Source organism: Columba livia, chromosome 6, assembly GCF_036013475.1.
Source record: "Columba livia isolate bColLiv1 breed racing homer chromosome 6, bColLiv1.pat.W.v2, whole genome shotgun sequence".
Classification (NCBI taxonomy): Eukaryota; Metazoa; Chordata; class Aves; order Columbiformes; family Columbidae; genus Columba; species Columba livia.
This window is the reverse complement of record NC_088607.1, coordinates 20,191,436-20,201,955: the sequence shown is the minus strand read 5'-3', so window position 1 is coordinate 20,201,955 and position 10,520 is coordinate 20,191,436. Positions and strand designations below refer to the sequence as shown.

The window sequence follows — 10,520 nt, the reverse complement described above, 5'->3', positions numbered from 1 at the left end:
AGATATTAGTACAAGTATCATACATAAGCCACTTACCCTTTCCAGTGTCTTACAGTCATCTGAATGTCAGTTAAAAAAAAATAAATAAAAAAAGAAGATGAAGTTATAATGCTATATCAACACACAGCTGTCCTAGTGGGCACTGGGAACACCGAATGACTCGCATTGCTGAGCCCTGCAGTCATTGCTGAAGGAATGATGAGCTCACATTTCATTCTGATTCACATACTGTGGTGAGACTGTGAGGCTCACCCTTCCGCGCCCCGCTGACGCCCTCCTCCCAGCCCCGACACCAGATCTGGCTTGTTAACATGTCTGGAATGAGCGTGAGCCCACCTCTCAGCTGGCAAGGCCAGGAGGCATACTTGGATTCCCAGGTTGGAAGATTATCTCATTCAAGCACAGTTCTCCCACAGATATATAAGCAAAGCCAGTGTGGTGGTCCCTGCAGAGCTGGCTTCAGCACTTGGGAGGTTCAGTCATACAGGAGTGCAGCCTTCAAACACCAGCAAATATGATGATGATGAAAGTAGAAGAGCTGGTAGGTACAACCTTCTTTAATTTATTCAAAATTACTTTTCTTTCTAGATTGTCATTATACCAGGCAGAGAGAGAAAACCTTTGTGGATCATCAAGATGATTTAGCAGGTTACCAGCCCTGCTGTGCTCTAGGTGTAAAATGTGTACTGTATGTTATCCTATTATATTCTCAATTTAACTTTTCCTTGGAAAGTGGGCTCACCACTGATACAACTACATAGCTGTTTGGAGTTTGCATCAGAACATAGTTCATGAGGAAGAAGATACTGACCAAAATTTAGCTATGTATTTTCCTTTGACCTTGATTTTAGTTGGTTTTTTTTTAGAAGCTATTAACTTCATGATCACACTGAGTAATTCCAATCCAGTAAGGAACTGGGAGGAGGTATCAATACAGAGAAACCTAAGTATTTTCCAAATCTAAACTAACAGTTTAGTAATAAGTATTCTTTTCTAATAATAAACTAACAGTTCCTACATGTACTGCTGTACATGACATAAAAAGTCACTGAAAATAAATGTCTAAACCAGACCACAAGTCATGGAACATTCCACTGTAGGGTTCAGACTACGAATGCCTGATTTCATCAATAAACTGGGAAAATGGGAATGATCCAGTAAAACGCTAGAACATCATACAGAAACCACTTTTCTTCCCTGATGGCTTTGTTAAGATGCAAATGCCATACAGCCTAACTAGTTAATGCTGCCTTAAATTATTTGGCAAGGCCCTGACAGTTTCTCTAGTGTTAAACTCTATAACAAAGACAATTTTACAAGGTGATTGAATGGCAAGGCAGTCTAGGACACTTTAATTTACTGAACCACTCTCAAAATACACAACAGCCTCTACTAAATTTGACATATTATCTCTTTGTACACACTTAATCCAACTTCAGAAATGTTTGCAAAAGCTATTGAAAGTTCTGCTACTGCACAGCATCATGCAGCTTCTGTACAGGAACTACCTTACGCTCTTTTGCTGAATGCTATAAATGGGGACTTTGGTATTGACAATGATGGGTAAAACCAGCCTTGAAATTACTCAGCAACCTGATTTAACCGCCTTGGATGTGTTTCAATAAAACTGTAAGGTCTCAAGGGAGAAAGCCTCTCCTCCCACTCTACCTGGTCTGATCCCCTGCTCAACACTTGCAGGGTGCTGGTGGCTGGTCAGGGTGACTCTTTCCACCACCACCTTTTACAGCCTTCCGATGGGTCTCACACATGCAGGCGAGTGAACAAACAACAAAATCCCAAGCAAAAAAAAAGATATGCTCTTCCCAACTCACTGACTTTTGTCAGTACAGCAGGACCTTAGCCTCAAGGAGAGAGTCAGACCATGAGTTGGCTTCAAGGATCTTGTCCCAAGACCTGGAGAATCCAAGGGGGGTTGCTGTGTGGATGCAGAGGATCTGCCTGTGAGATGGCTCTAGGCATTCGCATACATAGTTAATTCAGACACAGGCTGCATGAGGTCTGCACTCTGTCTGTCACACACTCCTGGGGCAGGACAGGAATGACATGTAATTAGCCCCTGGGTAATCCATATTCCCAGGGTTGGCTGCTGCTGCCTATATTATATCATGTTTGCTTTTACAGGTGACTGGGAAGAAGGGGGATGATAAAGAGACTAGCAGTTTCCTCCCTGAGGACTTCAAAAATGGAGAGTATGAAGCTGCTGTAAGATTAGAGAAGCAGGAGGACCTAAAGACCGTCCCTGAACACTCACTGAATCGAGGTGATCTGGCTTATGAGAAGGAGAAAAAAATAGAAGCAGAGGTAGGCTCTTGGGGTTTGTGCTTGGTTTTTTATCGTCCTGTGTGCACTTTCTGCTGCAGCCCCCGAAGTTTTGCCTAAGTTAGAAATACATGCGTGGTGAGCTAGATAAACTCTTGGGAGATTACCACCAGAGGAAGTTGGTCTAAAGTCCATTGAAGGCCATGGAGATCTGCTGGCTCCTGTAGCCTATGGATGCAGGCAGTAATGCTGTGAAGCAGAACCCAAAACTCCCCCTATAATGTTTGACCAAATCCCCAGGGGCTCCTTCCTGCCCAAAGTCACCTGCTGTTAGCTGATGGTAAGGGGGGAGCAATCAGAACCAGTAAGTCTCCTTCAGCTTGCACACCTAATGACTGCCACCAAATATAACTACCCCAAGGAAGATGTAAGAGTGCATTTCTGAAGCCAGAAGCCCTAGCTACCATGAAAGTGCTCTTTTTATGCAAACAATACATTATACTTACTAGCACATTTGAGAAAAACAGTTACAAATGAAAGGAATACTGGTCTACAGAAAAGAATCATTTTGTATTCCTGGAGCATGACAATTCTCTCACTGTCCCTAAGAACTGACTTCCCCCCCGCCCCCAAATACAGCAGCTGTAACATCTTAAATTCTTTGGTGAATAAGCAACCATCTGGCTTAAAAGTTTAAAGCGTTTTGGGAATGAAAAAGTTTAACTAGCAGGAGGCGTAAGACTTTGTTCTGAAAAAAAGAAGGGTGGGAAAGTGAGCCTCAGAAGTGTTAAAATAAATACTACTGACCTACGCCTTCAACAGAGGCATCATTACTCACTATGGAAGTTTTCTGAGTTCCTCCAAAACAGGGTCCTAAAAACTTTTTGGGTTTCCAGTTGATCTACAGTCCACTTGGCCAACATAATTATTTTCCATTAGGTCAATTATCTATTGATCAAACCCTAAATGCAGAGAATGATAAAAAGAAGATGTGGAAATAACCTGAATAAGAATTCAGTTGAAAAAAAATGTATACCATATGGCAGGGTCTCACTAATGTGCTTACACTTAATGATACCGTGGTACAAAATCTGTTATCTGTATTCACCCTGAGTTACCCCTTGTTAGTGAATCCCCCGTCTGAAGTCAAGGACATCTCATGGTACCTGGGATCTCAGTTCAGGCAACACATTTGCTCTTCATGTTACCAGTGCCCCATGCTGACTTCATGCAGGGATGCTTTTTACAAGCAGGCTTCAAGAAGTGTTAAACATTTATTGAACTGCCCCTCCAAGGATACTGGGGACATTCTTTGTAGCTTACCAAAACGTAACCTTTTCTGACTGAAATGCTAAGATTGGTCTAAAACTTGCTTTTCACTTTAGGGTATATTTTTCACCAAAGAGGATTAAGTTGCAATAAATCAGGGGCTATATCATAGAACTGGTTGAAGAAAAAACATTTGTTGGAAGTCAAGTAAAAGTGCAGGGGCTTCCCAGCTCCTATAATATACACATGAGATTTCTTAAATTGTTGGGCCAGAAAGGATTGCAGTGCTGTTCTGGCCCATGGCCTAACACAGACCAAAAATTCATGCTATATACCCCAAAACATACAGCTGAAGCAGCAGCTAGGAAGAGGTTCAATGGCGTATGAAAAACTATGGGTGATGTAGAATTTCTCACACACTTAGTAACTTATTCTAATGGCCAATTAGCCCTAGGCTGTTTTGTTTTTTTCAAAAGAAGACAACTTACTTCAAATTTCATCTGGTCTTAACTGAGTTTGGCTGAATAATAGCACACACTCTCCTGTCACTCCAAAGGGGGTGGTCACACTCAGTTCAACTTGCTGGCTTCCCTGATTTGTTTCAGCTGAAGAAAAAGAAATTAGAGCAGAGGTCAAAACTTGAAAACTTGGAGGATCTTGAAAAAATCATTCAGTTGAAGAAGAAGAAAAAATGCAAGAAAGTGAAAGCTCCCATTGTAAAGGAACCTGAACCAGAAGTTATTGTAAGTTACTTCAAAGTACCTTCTTCTTGGAAAATATCGATGGGGTTTTGTGCCACACACATTTATGCTCTGTGTATTTCTTTCCATCAGACAGGACCAGTGGATATACCCACATTCTTTAGAGCTGCACTGGAGAATAAGCTGCTAGTAATTGAAAAATACCTGTCAGACAAAGGGGATCCAAATGTCTGTGATCAGGTACAATCTTCCTTCTTATTACAAGGCCTGCTACAGATGAGAGGTTATTACAGAGCAAAGATAACATTTACTACTAGGTTTTGTAGCTTCCACACTTTTGAGGAGAAAAAAGGGTAGGGGGAGTAAATAAACACCATAAGTTTTGTATACTAAGTTTTCTAGTCATAATGGGGCCATTGGGACTTTTCAAAGTAATATTACTTCGAAAGAATCTTTATATTTAAAAGCAAACTGTTGGTCACCAGGAGCCCCTGATTTTCTGTAGCAGGTGGTCTTCCAACGCTACAGATGAACAGGCAAGAAATTTGTCTGCAGAACGACAAAGAAAGTGATGCTGCCTGCCCTCCTCTCCATAATGCATAAGCATTTACAAAACACAGCTAGCATGTTGGATGGTGGAAATCAACAGACATAATTTTAAATTTGAATGCCATACTGCAGATATTTCTCCCACCCTTTAAAATGCTGGGTAGGCAGCTCTCATCTCACAGGATGCTATTAAAACTTTGCAGATTTCAGGTCTCCATCGTATTAGCTCTTGAAAATGAATCAGCATAAAGTATGTATTTGCCATCATCCTAGGGAGGAGGGGAGAAAAGATTTAAAGAATTTTTTTTGTGCCACATTTAATATCTGATTTCATACTGTTGCAATTTGCAGTACAAACGCACTGCATTGCACAGGGCATGCTCTGAAGGACATCTAGAGGTGGTGAAAAAGTTGGTGGAAGCTGGAGCCCAGCTTGAACAGAAAGACATGGTATGTACAACAACTTACACTTCTTTAAAAAAATTGCTCATTGTTCCATAAATGCCAAGAGAAGCACTTATAGAAGTGCTTCTTATAGAAGAGGACTGTTGCAACATCTTGTAAGTTTAACCTTGAAATGACATTTTTGAGGAGAGGTTTCAGGAGCGGGTGTCTGCCTCCTTTTGCCAAAGTGGAAAATGCAGGAAAGGGAGGAACCTGTTGGCCAGCAGACTACCACAAACATCTTCTAGCATAGCGAAAGGGAGCTGAGGTCAGGCTGCTGCTCCAGCCTGCTGGCAGGTGTTGGAGACACCACTGTCCCACGCCTGTATCCAGGGCGCAGGACAACGCGTACATTCTCCACCAGGATTTCAAGGCTGCTCTCAGAAGAGACCCCTGGCTCCTCTGGAATGCCGGCTACACAGGTAGCTGAGGTTCAACTGCTTCTACAGCTGGTTTTGTTGCTTCTCTACTCCCAGCTATTTATGCCTTTGCTAAACAGCTGGAACCAGCCAGCCTTGCTCCCATTGCTTAACCCAGCAGTGCTCATGGCTAGTGTAAGAAACAGGAGGAACAACAGGTAGAGCATTCCACCCCTCCTGGCAGAACTGAGTGGAGAGAAAGTGAATCCTGGAGAGAAGAAGGGTTCTAATTCACCTTGTGGACCTACATAAGTTTTTATTTTTTAAAAAGAGAACTGTTCTTGCCCTTGAACTCCATGTTCTATGCATTTTACATCCAAAAGGCATCAAATAAAAAATATTAACTAGCACATACAAGCCAGAAAAAAAAAAAAAAACATACCCGGCTAATGATAACTTCTAAGTTCACAGAATAGACAAAACACATCCTCTCTCACAGCAGTGTTGCCAAGATCTCAGTCTTTAAGAGAAATATGCAGTGAGTGTGAAGAGTGAGAAACTCACAATACTAAAGAAATTAAGGCAAAATAAGAAAAGCTGTTACTAGAAGCAACTCAGTGATCACAGTGAAGTGCTTTAGGTTAAACTGCATGAAAATTATTTTGGATTAATTTAGAAATTTGATCAGAATGATTTAACTTTAAAAAAATATAATGATGAATTAAATTACTTTCCTTTTGTTTTTCCTGCTGCAGCTTGAATCTACAGCCCTGCACTGGGCTTGTCGAGGGGGGAACCTGGATGTTGTGAAATTCCTACTGGACAAAGGAATAAACAGAAATGCAAGAGACAAGGTATGTTCTTCTGGGACTTTGCAGCTTTTTAAATTGTAGATGCAAAGCTGACCCTTACTCCAAGTAGATAATTTTTGTCGGCCGTTCTTCAAGCGGTCTCTACCTGTTCCATTCTACTGACTGCCTTCTCCTCCTGCCTATCAGCTGCTCAGCACCCCTTTGCACGTGGCTGTGAGGACGGGTCAGTACGACTGTGGGGAGCACCTCATCGCCTGTGAAGCAGATCTCAATGCCAGAGACAGAGTGAGTACCAACAACTTCTTACCTGTGAGCTATCAGGGAGCATCAAGCTGCTCTCTGCCTTGACAGTTTCACTTACCTGTAATGATCCCTGGCTATGCTGTTGAGACGGCACTGCCGTGCTGGGCCAGTGGGACTGACACTGTGGTCCATGTCTCCTGCCCCCAGGAAGGCGACACACCGCTGCACGATGCTGTCAGGCTGAACCGCTACAAAATGATCAGGCTGCTGATTCTGTATGGAGCTGATCTAACTATAAAGAACTGCGTAAGTAATAGCAAAACCAAAAAAGCAGTAATTCAAAAAATTTTAGAATATGTTTCCCTTCAGAGCAGTTTCATGGGTTTCAAGGCCAGGGGAGGCTATTGTGAACAGACTTAATTAGATGACTTCTTAGTTAATTAACGCGGAGCTGACACAGCAAAAATATAACTTGGGGGAGGTCAGGGAGGACAAACCCGTGCCTCTTCTAAAATCAGAACCTAGCAGCTGGAAGTTAAAACAACATCACATCTTTTTGCAATTTATTTTAATTACACATATCATTTATTGAAAAGATAGAACATACAGACACTTGCTCTCTGCACAATGCCTGGGATTCAACCACCACTGAGACAACAAAGACCTTCACTTGTCAGAGAAATCTCCTTTCTGTTAAGTCTGCAGCTGAGGGCGAGCCCAAGCACTACATCTGGATGACTGGCTGTTAACTGGACTGTTGGGCAATAAACCCCCATGGCTCAGTGGAGTTCCAATTTAAGAAGCCCCACACCTGACTCTTCTCATAGCCACTGCAGCAGCAGCAGATGCATTGCTGGAGCTCTGCAGCCACTTGTTAAAACACAGAACATTGCAGACCCTTTCTCCCAAACCAAGTAGCAGTGGAATGGACAGTGGGCTTTACCAATGCCAGTCAATGCTTTTGATTGGCAATCAATCAAAACTTAAGGGGGCAAGGAAGAAACCAGTCACTGCAGGACTTTGCACTCCCGACTCCCTGCCCACACTCTCCAAAGCAGGGCACTCCCAGCATCACCCCTCACCAGGGTAAGGAAACTATGAAAAGCACAGCCCCGAAGGCCAAAGACTTACTCTCTCAGGTTTCGTCTGCACACAGAAGTTGCTTCTGTTTAATTTACATGTGGTTCATAACCCAATTAAACCAGTACAAACTCTTATCTGAATTCACCATCAAACAGAAGAGTGCCTTATTGAGGTTTCATCTAAAAGTATTCCTCATCAGTTTAAACTAGATCAAAAGAAACACCTGCATGGTCTGCTAGTCACACTATTTGCTAATATGGCTTAGAACCACTGAAACACAGGGAGATTTCATCATGAGTCTGAACAGCACTGGGACTAGACCTGTAGAGCAAAAGGACTCAGATATCAGGGAGAAGAGAGTCTGACATTGTGCCTGCAGAAGGGTCTCACATCAGGCGGACAGATACACTGTGTAAATATCTAGGGAAGAACAAAGAACTCAGAAATCACTGGCTGAAATTAACTCTTGCTTCCTCTTCTTTTTTAACCAGCAAGGGAAAACCCCTATGGATCTTGTTCTTCAGTGGCAGAATGGCACCAAAGAGATATTCAACAGCCTGAAAAACAAATCCTATAAGAGTGTCCATCTAGGCAAGCTCTGAAGAGAGAAAGCAGACTGCTATCTTTTTGCTGCTTTTAAATGCTTCAAGTGAATCTGGAGGAATATAGTCCTGAACATAGTATTTTTAGTGAAAATATTTATGGTACTGGATTATTTGAAGTACCTTCACTGAAAACTGCAAAACAAACATGCAAAGAAATTACTTCAAAAGGCAGATTGAGTGTTAAAGTTCCACTGGTCCTAAGATGACTTTATTTATTACTATTTATTATTTATTTATTTAAAAAATAATTTTTAATGATTCTCAGTATTATCATAGCTTTTTTGATAGAGCTTTACATCCTAATGCAACCTCTGCCAGCAACATAAATCTTTTTGTCTTAAATGGCAGTGTTTCCAACTACATTAGCAACTTCCCTCAAGCCTTCTAATAGCTCTAAATAGCAAATACTTGCAACTGTCACCTCATCTCAGCCAAATTCTCAGTATTATTAGAATATGTTAAATGAGTGGTGATACGTGAAGAGCAATGAAAGTGTACTGAGGTGCCAAGTGGATTTGAAGAAGTAGTTGAGTAATGGGGTTTACATGGGGTTTGGCAATTGTGGTTGACAACGAGCTCAAGGACAGAGCTCCAACCACCACGTAGCTGTTTGGACTGTGGGATTCAGGTGCAATGTTATGAAGGTGAGAGGAGACAGTATCAGGAATGTGAATTTTTTTAAGATGGACTACTGTGAAGTCTGATAATTGAAGCAAATTATGTATATTTGTAAATTTGTACTGCTTTTTCTGTACATTTTGTACTGATCTATTTCAGATTAAATAAACAGAGTGGTTCTTTTTACTTGGTGGAGTGGATTATGGAGTAGTGAGCATGCACAGGGTGTTTCTGTCTCTCTCTAAAGAAAGTTCACATCTTGGCCTCTGTACAATTCTTAAAAACCCAAAAAAAGTCTCAACTGCCTAGAGCAGCCAGCCCTTCAGTGACCTCCCTGCCCCTGTTAGATAAATGCCATCTCTTACTTATAGCATTAAATGGAGACACATATACAAAACCAGAAAGACAGAACTTAGGTAGCTTGAAAAACAAAGTTACAGTTTCATTACTGAGTTTGATTTAAAAATCTGTTTCTCAGCAAGGCAGTACTTACTATGTTGAGCACATCAGACAGCTTCAGTTGTCTAAGCCAATGAAGACACTGAGTCCTGCTGGGAAAGGCAGACACCTCTCTCTTTGCTTTAGCAGAATCAGACCACTCTTAACAGTGCTGCCAGCAGGGACACCAGTGTCCAGTTTCACTGGGATGTTACACGCTGCATTCAGTTAAAATCCTAATGCCTCACAGTGTGGCCTCCCCGCAAAATCCACCACAGGCTCTCACACACCTTCACCAACCTGTGTCAGCTGGCTTCTAGCCAGCAGGCTTTGCTGTCTGACCAAAACAATGTCCTGGGCAACGAGGCAGGGTCAGAAGTGGGCAGCAATGACGAATTGTTACTGGAGTGCCAAATTTGGAGACTAAGTGAATTTACAGAAACACCAGAGGAGCAAGCAGAAGAAATGTCTATGCTGGCTGCAGCCAGCTATCCCAGATTGAGGCCAACAGCTTTAGACAGATTAGTCTTTTCTCACACAAGCACTATAATTCACGAGTGTCACCTTGCCAGCCATAAGCTTTATTTGTGGACACTCTTCTCCATAAGAATTATGGGACAGTTCCGCTTGCTGCCCTTCTCTGCAAGCCACTGCTTCACTCACTACTTGTTTCTGCACAATTACCCGGACACTGGGAGCATGCCTTGCAGGAAATAGAAATGACATCAGTGCTGGATAACTCAGTTTGTTTATCATCCTAACCGAGAAGCAGCCCAATTGTTCGGGCACCAAAGTGGCCAGAACAATGCGCCTCAAGAAACCAGGGCAGAAGAAACTTTTCAATCAGTTCTGAAGCACTGCAGCAACTTAAAGGGCAGAGATGCAGACATTAAATTTTTAAAATCAAGTCAAACAAGTAGCAAGAAGGATCTCTAGCATTCAAAAGCCTCCATATGCTTTCCATGTGCAAGCTACCAAACAACTTCTCTCTTGTTCACGGTAGGTTATTCTCTGGCCAAGGCAACATAATGTGTCATTCAGAAAATTGCACCAGACAAACACATTTCTGCTTCTTCTCTAGTTACAGCATTACTTTGGAGCTAAGTGCATAAATGACAA

The 10,520-nt window shown here is 42.0% G+C and overlaps 1 protein-coding gene across 1 annotated transcript; it reads left to right on the top strand.

Moving 5' to 3' along the window:
• Nucleotides 1–386: 386 nt before the first annotated feature.
• ANKRD1 (ankyrin repeat domain 1) lies at nucleotides 387–9,149 on the top strand. The gene is made up of 9 exons (XM_005503002.3): nucleotides 387–541; nucleotides 2,143–2,322; nucleotides 4,155–4,292; nucleotides 4,383–4,490; nucleotides 5,151–5,249; nucleotides 6,358–6,456; nucleotides 6,601–6,699; nucleotides 6,865–6,963; nucleotides 8,232–9,149. Exons 1-9 carry the CDS (start codon nucleotides 515–517, stop codon nucleotides 8,340–8,342), a joined length of 960 nt encoding a protein of 319 aa, XP_005503059.2. The 5' UTR covers nucleotides 387–514; the 3' UTR covers nucleotides 8,343–9,149.
• Nucleotides 9,150–10,520: the final 1,371 nt, after the last annotated feature.